At 34.9% G+C, this 12596-nt stretch overlaps 1 protein-coding gene across 2 annotated transcripts in view; it reads left to right on the forward strand.

Moving 5' to 3' along the window:
- LOC132916294 (uncharacterized) overlaps positions 1-12596 on the forward strand; it is an 87672-nt gene that overhangs the window by 35187 nt on the left and 39889 nt on the right. For both annotated transcript variants that reach the window (XM_060976173.1, XM_060976174.1), the window contains exon 2: positions 10870-10999. In XM_060976173.1, coding sequence (XP_060832156.1) covers positions 10870-10999 — 130 coding nt within the window. The remainder of the gene's footprint in view (positions 1-10869; positions 11000-12596) is intronic.

Raw genomic sequence — 12596 nt, forward strand, 5'->3', positions numbered from 1 at the left:
CGAGAAACTGGGTTATTATGCCTCTCAAACGTTTATATGTTGCGTTGTATCTTCATATGTTAATCCGATAAACTATGAAGTATGACGTATCTGAAATCGTACGAAGAAATATAATTTTCTGGGACAGCGAGGACAGTTTATGCTCACAAGGAAGAAGATAAATGATAGAAAACTATTTCATAGAATATAATTGTAGCAATAACCTCTACGAGTTTCATTGCTCGATTTTGCATACTTCTAAACAGATTTTATCGCGTTTTATTTCCCATTCCATGTCTGACAGTAACGTTTAGAAGAACTGAAATGTATATAAGAATATAATAATTGAATAATAAGAATAGGCAATTTTTCGGATAGTTTTAGGGTAATTTAAGAATCGATGCATTACAAAAGGTATGATTCTATTTAGAAACATTTGTACGATCTTGAAATCAATTAAATTCTGAGAGAAGGTTGTATTAGGTTGTTCGGAAAGTTTCTTTCGTTTTATGAGGAAATATTCTTTCGTTTTTTATTTTATATTATTTTGTCGAATTACGTACGATTCATTTTCTTCTGACGAGATAAAAACCACGACATTTCACAAACTTGGTTTTACGTTTGTATGAAGATACACTGTTGTAAAAAGCACGTTTGCGGAAGAAGGAAATTTTTCGGACAACGTAATACATGAATCGTATATTTGTGAAATATATTTGTGAAAGGGGAAAAAAAAGAAAGGCTATGAGAAGTCGTCTTATGAATATTCTTCCACGTGGACAATATTCTTAAAAAAGAAAAGTGCCAGTTTCTTCCTTTAAATTTGAGAGACAGTGTTTACGTTTGGTTATGTAACTGCCTTTCGTTACTCGTCTATGTGATCTCGATGATCTCTATCACGTATGCGAAGCTACCTTTGAAGTTTTAGTTTGAGTTTCGCGGTGTTTGATGTACTACGTTTGAATGGATTCATTTGGAGTCTCATTCGATGAGTTTCTGGTGATCCTCGTCAGAGAGATTTCGAATACTGTGATTTTGAGGACTTGGGAATGAAAGGAGACTAGGATGTTATCTACGTTTTATTAAGAAAATGTAGGGTAGAAAATGTAGGGTTAAAATTTGTTTTTCAGATTATTATGTTTATTACGTAATTGTGTCGTTATCGTTGTTCAGAAAAATATACGTTTTTGAGTCTAGAAAGTCGTTTTTTTTTTAAATATTATCGCTCGATATTTTAATAGTTCATACGGACACTTATAGTAATTCTTTAAAGTTTTATCAACCATTGTACTTTATACTATTTTATTTTTTATTAAACGATATGTTTATACTAGAAATTGTTCTTAACTTTGACTTGAGAATGATACGTTATAATAGCACATATTAGCTTGTTAACAGCTATTCATTTTGCTTCTATCGAATAATTATTTCGATATTATTTATTCATGAAGTTGCTTTTATAAGAGTGCCTATGTTATAATAAATATTTATGATCCAATCTTACCTTTCCAATGCAAAGATACTCGCTGGTAAACTATTAATTATTATTAATTATGATTCATAATACAGAATCGACAAAAATATAACAGTTGTTTAATATCTGACTGTTAAAACTTTCTCAATTACATTCTAACTTTACAATACGTAAAGCAAATTCAATTTCATTTGTATTATCATAATGTGCATAAAGTTCGGTGAATTATAACGCCACGTGAATACGTTGTAAAATTGAGAGTGTAACTCGTGTACAGTTTGCGAGTTCGAATTAAGCCGATCGAAATCATACGGTTGATGTACAATTGACGAGGAAAGTATTCCTGCTGATCGTACTCGATCTGTCTTTCGAATTTACAGTGTCAGTGTAATCGGTAATTCGTTATTCCATGTTGAAAATGCGATACGACCTTTGTGCACCGCGAAAAAATATCGAAATCGTTTATTTGGCTTGTGATTCGTCGACCGTAAATGCGATAGGAATTGAAGTCCGATGAATTGGAGAAAAAGTGCTCGATAATGTATACTCGCCTCTATGAACAATGTGAAAAGTGAGAAAATAATTCGAGTAGCACGTTGGTCGATGCTTTCATTGTCCAATATATCATTTAGTAAGGTTTCCGTGTGGTAAGCGCAATTTGAAATTAATGATACATCGCTTTGTGAACGCGAGACAAAAACTTGAGATTGGCCATTCTAATTTTGAATAATTTTTTTTTAAATCCAAATTATACACTTTATTTATGCTCTTAATTACGCGCTATAATTTTATTTTATTAATTTAGCAAAGCAAAAGTTTAAATATATATATAATGTTTGTCGTTTGAATTTTCATTTTCAATGATTTTTTAAAAATGTAAATTATGAACTCTAATGATATACATATAATGGAGGAAACGATGGAAACAAGAAACCGTTGTCCAAATTATAACTTTATTTTCCAACTGATAATCTTCGAATCTGGTATTAAAATAGTCGAATACGGACGGTTATTCGATTTAGATTTCAGAACCTCGATAATACACACAGGTGTACATAGAATTTCTGTCTGTTTTGTCTCTTAGTTTGTCTAATATCTCTGTTATTGTTCATAGGCAGTTACTCAAACAAACTTGCATCGAACGTACACCAATCACTCTGTTGAACAGATTACGTGGTTGAATTCAAATTGTATCCGAAATTTGTCGCGCGGCCGATTCAATCGATACTCGTTGGTAAGTGCTTGCGCGTGTAATCTCGTTTGCCACGCGATGATAGGAGGCCGATGTCATATGGTTAACCGTTTAACCATTCAAATTGGTTAAGCGATTGTAGATTAATCGGCACAGTTTTCCCGCTCCTATTCCCGATGAATTAACGTTTTACCATCGTTTCACGTGGATTTTCAAATTTAAAACGATCGATGTTTCTAATGAAATTTGTCAGCTGTCCCATCGGGTGATACGCCTTCGAACTGTCGCCGAAACTATTCGTTGGCCACTGTTCGAATCGACGTCGTTTAATTCGATGTACAGAATATCGATTTCTATTAAACTGGTGAACCTCGAATTCTCCCCGAACGTCGGCCAAATTCTAACGTCGAGCAAATTGCGGGCTGTGTAATTATGAACAAATGTATTGAAGGACATCGACGACACCCGGTTGGAATAATCAATCGCATGGTTAACTGATTTCCTTGTCAAAGGAGCAAGGGAGGAAATTCTTGAGCGCGAAAATGCACGATTTTCGTTGGTCGCGCTTGATGAAGAACGGTTGAAAGTACTTAAACGAACACAATCGAGGAATCCATTAGGGGCAGTTAACTGTATTCCGGACGATGCGAATAAATGAGCGGACGACCGCCTTTCTGCTAACTTTTTTAAGCCGAATCTTCTCTTAATTGACACGAGCACCGCTTGAAATTGCCGCGTAATGAAGATGGCGCGAAAAGAGTTAAACAGAAGAATTATATGGTATGTTGAATATTCCGAACTATTGTTCGTTCATTGATATTCGAAATTCGAAAGTATTAATAACAATAAACGTATATTTAATCGTGAAATCTGTAGATTCGCAACACGAGATTCCAACTTTCCATTGAAATTCTGCTCTTGACGTTATTATTTCAAACAACAGTGTTTCATACTGTTCTACGTTCTTTCCCCCCCCCCCCACCCTTTTTTTTACTATTTGATTAATAACAGTTATGAAGAAGCTAAATTAAAGCATAGTCAGCTACATAGGACGTTGCAAGTTTGCAGGAATAAAAAGTCCTTGTTTTTCTCAATGGATGATATTTTTTTGTTATTTGTTCTTTCTATCTCTGTAATTTTCTCTTTTGCGCTCTGTACAACGAACGAAGTCTTCATGGTACATTTCCTAACAAGTTTGTCTCTCATTTGCTCTATTTGTTTACCAGTGCAGAAAAATAAGATCAGAGTTTTGTATAAACTATTTTAATTCAATCTTCTCACTCTTCCTACTTACCAGAGCTAGTAATAGAATATCTATATAGACAGATTTCTTCTAAACTATTTCTAGCAATCGAATTTAAACGAATTTACTGGATATGGTAATGTATAGAATACACACGCAGGTTTCTTTTTAACTGAAAATAAAAATAAAATTTATTCGCTAGTTTCATTTAACTACGCTGATCGCATATATTTGACGATATATTTGGCGATCAGCTTATCGGATTGTCAACGACGTCGATATTAGATGTTTGATATTCGACTTTTCTCTTATCATGATTTGAGGGTGTATTTACGATGTTGACAGAGATAGAAGAGTGGCTTTGCTTCAGGGCACAGTGACATTTTTCGTTCCGCGCGTGCACAGATCGCACGTGTAATCCGCGCATGCATAAACATCAGTTCGTGTTCCTCCTGGAGGTCACAAAACCTCTGCCGCCACAAAAGTATCGATAATATCTCGCGTGACTTTACCTTGTCACTGAGAACCAAACTACTATCTTTCGTTCAAAAGCGTGGAAAATAAAGTGCAGAATTTAATCAACGGAACGCGTTGTTCGAGAATAAATCTAAATAAATAAGTAAAAGAAACAAAAATAGAAATAAACGTTCAAACGCCTTTCGAATTCATTACGTAGGTTACAATATACCATAAAATCTTGACACATTTTATGAATACCATACCATAGTATTCTATTGTCTCGCTGCGAGAGCAACGAGCCGGATCAAGGGTAGAATGGAGCCGATGAAAAATCACGAAGTCAGGCTGAGCAGGGAAATTGCGCAGAAATTCGCATAGACACAACGATGGAGCTCGATACATTCTCCCTATTGAACCATGGTGTTCGACGTCGCGCTCTGTTTTCCACGATGATATACCGCGCGTTATTTGATAACAGTCAATCTCGCGGAAAATAGGGACGACACGAAATTTACATTCAAATTCGGCTTCGTTTCTGGGCTGATCGAAAATTATACCTCGATTACACGTACACGCGCGCACATTTTTCCAAGGACCCGTTCGGGAAACTTCTCGTATATCAGGCGGTATATCATACGGTAAAACGAAATTTACTTTCCACGGGATTGTATTTCTTCTATGTGTGGACATAGTTTTTCTCCGCTTCTCGAAAATGTTCAGCTCTTCCAGGCTTCTGCGTTGGCCTCCGCTGTTCTTATTGTTCTGCGCTACAAATGGAACTTTGCCACCAGACCGGTTTTTGTTACGAACACGAAACGGCAAATAACTGCAACAAACGGTTGCCCCTCGCGATGAACTACGCTCCCCGCCGGAAATTATGTTGAATCTGTTGGTCGGTGACATGCTCTCGCGAGCGTAATTCCTTTTTTCTGTTGGAGCTGCGAGCGATGTTTCTCGGGACTGCGTCACTCGTTAATTTACGCGCAAACGTAATTTCATAATCCGTAAGGTTGACATTTTTGTGTATACTTGTTTTATGAGTATAGCGTATTTTTTTAATTACACTTTGTATTCGAGTTATATCGAAATGTACATTTGATTAAATTTATAATGAGAATTTGTTTTTGTCGCTGTAATTATTTTATGCGCTACTTTAGCGGAGTGTTGGTAAGATTTTTGAAAAGTACTGTTTTATTCATCCTCTTTGTATCTTTGATCTTTGTATCTCAGCTTAGGTGCTATAGATGTAATTCTTAATTGATGTTAATAGAAATATTTTGTATTTATTTTTAACACAGTTTTCTGAGTATTAATAGAATCTTTTTTAACCACTCTTCACGAAGTGGATAAGATTTGTAAAATTTTTCTCTGCACAATCGAAACAAATATAATTTTAAAAGCTCGTGACGAACGTTCAGAATTCCTGCTACATCAATCATCAATCTTTGATCGTCGATCGAAGATGGGCTGGTAAACGTTTCCCTAACTGTTTGTAACTAGGGCATCAAGGGAAAAATTCAGTGGTCCTAGATACGAAACACAGGAAACGCATTTCCGGTGTGCCTAATGATGACGAACGAGCGTGGTTATTATCATGGGGTAGTTCGCGAACCAACCAGCGGGCAAAAACCATTCGTTCAAATTAAGAAGTTGATTCGGATTTAATGGTCTTTTGTTTAGCTGGTGGAAACAGGCGATACGTCTCTTTCTCGTGTTTTTTCACAATTTCCTTTTCTCTTTTGTGTTGCATTCTTTCCCTTTTAAAAACATGTTTTGAATCACAACATCAAGCTCGAACAGAATCAGGCCAAATTTTACAGCTGATTTTCAGTTTTTGTTGGTTTTGCCTTGGTATCGTAGCTTTTTCGTAGCTTCGCAATTCAAATTAGTAAACGAACAGAAATTCAGTCGTGTTTTTACTTCCTAATTATTTTCATATCTTTCATGGGGAAAATATTTGATTATAGTTTTCCGTAAAACGAACAGTTGTGCTAAAGATGGCTTTAAAAAGAGGCTGATGTATTCGAGGTTTGTCATAAATTGATTTTACTATTACTTCAAATTAATCATAAAATTCGTAGAAAGAATATCTTAAATAGTCCTTGATCTTTTAATTATAAATGAAAGCAAAAAAAATTTTAGTTTCTTTAGCACCGTTCGCATCGCTAACACGTTTCTATTAAATGGGTCATATCCTACAAACGGAATGTTATTTAATTGCCATAAAGCGGCCCGATGAATGTTCCGCTAAAATTTATCCGACTGCAAATTATCTCGCGAACAACAATTTCAAATTTAGTTGCAAACGTATAAGTGCACGTTACTGTACAAATTAACATCATCAACTACGTTAAAAATTATCCACTATACGCATATATAATCATCAAAAAACAGTCGAAAATCATAAAACGTTGCGATACTTCAAAAGAAAATAAAAGTGGAAACTTGAAATAGTCGACAGTGCTGTTATCTTGACATTTTTTTCACGTTTGCGTCTCTTCGGACATCCTCTTTTCTCAGATTACTTTATTCATAAAAAGCCTGCGATGTGCAAAAGATAGTAAAATCATATTGAACGTCAAAGACAAATTTTTAAATATTTTTATATCCATTTAAATAATATCTATTGAGATATAACATCCATTCCAGTTCACGCCACACATCTGAAAAGAATAACAAAGTTAAAAAAATAAAACGATAGAAATCGCCAAAAATATTATTTTAACTAACAACAAGGAAGACTTGATAACTTTACTTGCCTGCACATAATCAACTCATCACTTTAAATAACAATAATATTAATCAAACGGAACTTTGAAATTATTTTCTAAATCAGCAATAAAAAATATTTCGTATCTTCTCGTATTTATTAACATGAAATTCATTTCACTTCGATACAAATGGTTTCCTAAACATACGATATACCACCGATAAGTTACAGCGTTAAAGGACCTCTCGTCAGACGCGTTACATGCTCTCACGAGTATGTTACACGCATGTAAGCATTCGGACAGGTGTGCATGGGTGCAGTCTGCGCAATGTTAGCTAAATTCTCGTTACCCTGGCGGCCGTGTCGGCCACGCGTAATCCGCTTTAATCCTTGCAAAAAGACGAGCCAAGGCTCAAGTGGATCAACCTAGCATTGCTCGGACGCGCAGTAGTATATCCGCAGCAGTGCCGTTAGTCGACGACTCGATGTACGGGCTAACGTGGCTATATTTATCGTCCCAGTTTGTGACGTGACATCGTGTTTCACGTTTTATTCAATACGTTAAACTGCTGTGTCATTTAGTTGACATACAGATTGGTAATTGATATCTAACGTGGGGACGAGGGATTCTGGATTTGCTAGAACTTTGACGAAAATATAATATCTCACATCGAGTTGACGAATACAGCGATTTTAATCAATACCATACTAATATTGGTTTTATCGATGTAACTAACAATTGGAATTATGGATTTATGTTATATCACGAAACAATGATCTTTAATTATTCGTAAGTTGACGAGTAGTTCTATGCTTATATAAGATATTCGACAGTTTCATTTGCAAGCTAAGATTACTAACATAATAATTCTATTGAACTTCTTCTTCTTTATTTATATATATTTATATACTTTATATAATATACATATAGTTAGAAATGTAAATAGGTTCTATCCGTCTTGCACCGTATTTCACGTGATAAATTCTAAAGATTACGTAACAAAAGGTTTTCAATTTCCGCATACGTCTTGTTCAGACGCGATTATAAGTATTACAGGGTGCGCCGTTAGAATTCGGACAGAATTCAATTTGTAGTTCCCACCATATTAGAATTCAGATGTTTGTGCTGATTGACTCTGAAGTTAGTTAAATATGTCAATAAGTCTTCTATAACCTCAAAATGACAGAACTCGTTAAGCAAAACCCGGAATACGATAGAAGAGCGGCGATTATAGAAAGTCTTCGCGCCGGGAGAACGCCGGTCGAAATTATAAAATTCTTTAGCTACCCAAGATCGACGGTATACGACATTCCTGTTGTGGGCAAAACCAAATTTCCAGCAAGTGTTCACGTTTTGAGCGTTGTCTCAAGTGAGGGCGACGTCATGCCTCCGCACTTCTTCCAAAAAGGCGAAAGAATCACAAAGGAGGTTTATTTGGAGGTCCTGAAGACAGTAATAAAGCCGTGGATGGAAATTACGGCTTCTGGAAGGCCGTATTTATTTCAACAAGATGGCGCACCTGCTCACACAAGTCATCTTGTTCAAAATTGGCTCTCTGACAATGTGGACATGTTTTGGTCGAAAGATTTCTGGCCTCCTAACAGTCCCGACCTAAACCCATTGGACTATTACGTGTGGGGCGTTATCGAGAGACAAACTAATAAATGCAGGCACCCCAACGTCAACTCCCTACGAGCTGCTATCGAGTCAGAATTCGCGACAATTAAACGCGACCAGTTGAAGTCAGCGTGCTCGCGCTTTAGAGCAAGAATAGAGCAGGTCATAGAGGCAGAGGGTGGTTACATAGAATAAAAGTTCTCAGCAAGGACCCTTTAAATGAGATATAACAACATTTTCATGTGTTTTTGTGTATTGACTTAAATAAACAACTTTCTGCACAAAACTTCTTTTGTCCGGATTCTAACGGCGCACCCTGTATATAGTTTTTGTGCTGCATATACATTATTGTATTATTTACTTACAAGGAACTGGTTTACATTTTACATAACCACAAGAAAAACGTTTTGTCAGAAACAATTAAAACATCAGCTTATGTCTGTTGTTATCTTTTGCATTACAAGTTTTTCTTTATCGAGTGAGACTTTAATCGAATCTGTATCATTATTGTTCGTTTCTAAACTAATCGGTTAAAGCTGAAATGATCGACAAAGTGAAGCACGATAGTATTTGCTTACGTTTTATTTCGTAGCGAAATTAGAAGCACACGCTTCTATCGTTATTAACGTTTCACGTGTTGAGCGAGTTTTAGGTGAAAAATGAATTTCTCTCTCTTTACAATCGCTGCACGTATTCGACCCGATCAAAGGCAACGCGTATAACTTGTGTCGAGAGTTTGAGCGAGGTCAAGACCAACTTTTCTTCCGTAAGCATGTTTTTCGAAGAGTAACTATAAGCTGCAAGGTAAACGGCGAGGGAAGATTAGCCGGAAGTGACGCGCTCGAGACCAAACGGAAATCGTCCGAAGGCTATTCGCTGAGACTTTATCCCGTTTTTACCATCCTTCGATTATTTTTATTAACTCGTTTCTCTTTATAAACTTGTTCACGATTTGATATAAACGCAGAAGTTCGACGCAGAAGAAGTTAGTTTACAAATTATCATGTTTCTGATAAAATGTATGTTCTTCTCAGTGTTGTATTTATTCTTGCGAATAAAACGAAAAATCGCGTACTTCGTTTATGCTGATAGAAAGAAGCTTGAAATGTATTAGATTAATTCGGTGTTAACAACGTTCAATTAAATCATCGTGAAACAAACTGAAGTTCTAAACTGTGTGCATTCGTGATATTAGGCCCACTAAATTTTCGTCCAGTAAATTAGATAGAGCTGGAAGCAATTGTTAAAGATTCACAGCAAGTCTTTGTCAAAATTGTACGAAGAAATAAGAGACTTTGTCGTTGGAGATTTTGATATTTTCGAATTGCTTTCTTAATAGGTAGATTGAAAGCAAAATAGCATCGTGGACGTATAAACTTTAATCATAAGAAATTTACTATTTTATTTATTGTATATCGTTTTCTTTCTTTCTAGAAGAATTTCTAATTATTTTCGTATATTTTCTAGAAACTAATTACTATAAATCTTATATTTATATATTAACTTTTATGGTTAATTAACGGTTAATATGAAACCTTGAGGTATTATTCTTGAAATGTGATATATATTGATTAAAAAAGAGAGTGTATAAAAAATACAAATTTACAATTCTGTCTTTTAGTTACTGATATAATATTGATTTATCGTTTCGTCATTATTTATTCTTCCAATTCCTGTGGTTAACGTATTTCAGAATTCTGTTGAAATATGATAAATTATATCTCTTTTGAGTAGAGCTCGTGTAAAGTAAGTTTTTTATTTAGCTCTTAGATTCGACATGAATTAACTCTTATCATTAATTTACTTAAGGATTTTTTATTCCATAGGAACCTACAATATTTCATTGATACTTTAATAATATTGTCATAAGAATATTAGATATCTTTAAGTAATTTTCTGATGTGTTTATGTTCGCATTTAGTACAATGACACAATTGGCGAGCGTAGTTGCGAGAAGGTTAAACGAAGGTTAATGTAGCGAATAAATGTGCCACTTCTCTGTTCGCGTGGCAGCCGATAAATCATAAAATGGAACGCCATCCGAGGCATAAATTCGTCTTACAATATTTTAAAACGACAGCCAGATCGTTATCGCTATTAATTGTTCACTCGTGGAAATATCGTAATTTATCGCTAGCGCACTAAAGTTTTTCTTATCTTTCTTCGTTCTACATTATCGTTGTTTCCGTTTCAGTGCTTGGCAGTTGTCGGGGCGAAGAGTGCGGACACGAAAGGTTGGTGAAGTGCGGAAGACCACTCGAGAGAATCAACAGGAACGATTTGAGTTTCGCTGTGAAAAAGGAGGAACTTCAGCAGCTATGCCCGTAAGTTTTTGGATTAGATTATTCCGTAGATTAGATTGTAGTTTCGTTTCGATGGTTCTTCTTTTTTTTTTTTACGAACTTCTTATTTGTAATTTTCATATTCTGTTAGAGTTGAGCAATTCTTTTCAAGCAAGCTTTCGTAACTTTCATTTTTATAGTAGAACTTCCGTTTTTGCTATCGATTCTTTTTTCATAACATAATGTTTTAACATTTTTGTATTCAACACATGTATCGAACAGATAAAAACAATTTATCGTCTGTTTCTTTAAACTCCAAATATTTATGGTTTCGAACATATCAGTGTATTATTTTTTGATACAAATTGAACGATAATGATTTGAAGCTTTGTCTTTAATCTATCAAGTTTCAGAAACAGGAAGCTGAAATCTGAATTGGAGAAGCATTTATTACATTACTTACCTATTAATAAATTATAATACAAAAAGGAATAAAAGTTTTCCGTTGAAATAAAAAATATGGACGCATAATATCGATACTTTACGTAGATCAATGTATGCGTTGGCTGAATATTTCAGTCAGTTTGCACCTTTTCGTTTATGTTTGCCATAAATCCCTCTTTCTCGATTACTTTCTCGCCAATTTTTTTTTATTCAACACCTTAAAAAAGTTCACTTTAAGTTTTAACGCTCTGTTCTGGAATAGTTCTACTTAGCCAAGTGTCGTTCGAATTTTCACGTAGAAAGAAAAACCACTTGGGAGTCCAATCGCGCTAATAATTAGTCCAATCGAGGCAAGTTTAATGCAACTTAAATTTTCCGAACGCCTGCTTATCCGAATTCGTCGATCGTGTTGTCTATTTTCACGATCGAGAAACTCAAAGAACGAGTTTCGAACATTGAAAAAGAATTCTAATAAGCTAGTCCGTTAATTTGCTTCAAAGTTTGAAGGACAGGCTACTCGACGTTTCTTCCGAGTTTTAAATAGCCTCTTAAGAGTTTCTAGTTAATTTTTGAGAAGTTTGGTTATCAACCCTTTGCCGGATTAATTTTTATTTTTCAGTTTCGCGAGGTGACTTTGTTGAATTAATTTGAGGCATTAAAGATACTTGAGATTTAAGCTATTTGATGAATTTCGGACACTAAGCGTCTTTTATTATATCAGAAATATGAAATTTATGTTTGCGATGATAACGCTTATTTGGTTTGTTGGAGAAAATAAAGATATAATCGTTTTTTTAAACGGGTCGAACTTTCAACGTTACATGAAAAACAATCAGAAACAGTATACTAGGATCACAGACATAGGATTTTCATAAATTCAATGTTATTTAAAAATATCGAATTTCATACAGAGAAAAGTACCTGAACTGTTGCCCGCATTTAACGTTTAATTTTTACGGGGAAAAGTAAACAGAATTCACGATATTTCGATGTGAATAAGTATTTATTTTTTTTATTTTCCGTCGTCGTTTAATTGGAAAACATTCAACGACAGATACACCGTGTTAAATACTTTGATACAAATTCAATAACAGCATAGTAACGCCCGGAGATATTTTTTTCAAAAATCAAGATCAGCCGATCGATTTTTAATCCCACCAACACAAATGGTCGTTGCAACGGTTTCTCTTTTAAT

This window comes from Bombus pascuorum, chromosome 2 (genome assembly GCF_905332965.1).
Source record: "Bombus pascuorum chromosome 2, iyBomPasc1.1, whole genome shotgun sequence".
Classification (NCBI taxonomy): domain Eukaryota; kingdom Metazoa; phylum Arthropoda; class Insecta; order Hymenoptera; family Apidae; genus Bombus; species Bombus pascuorum.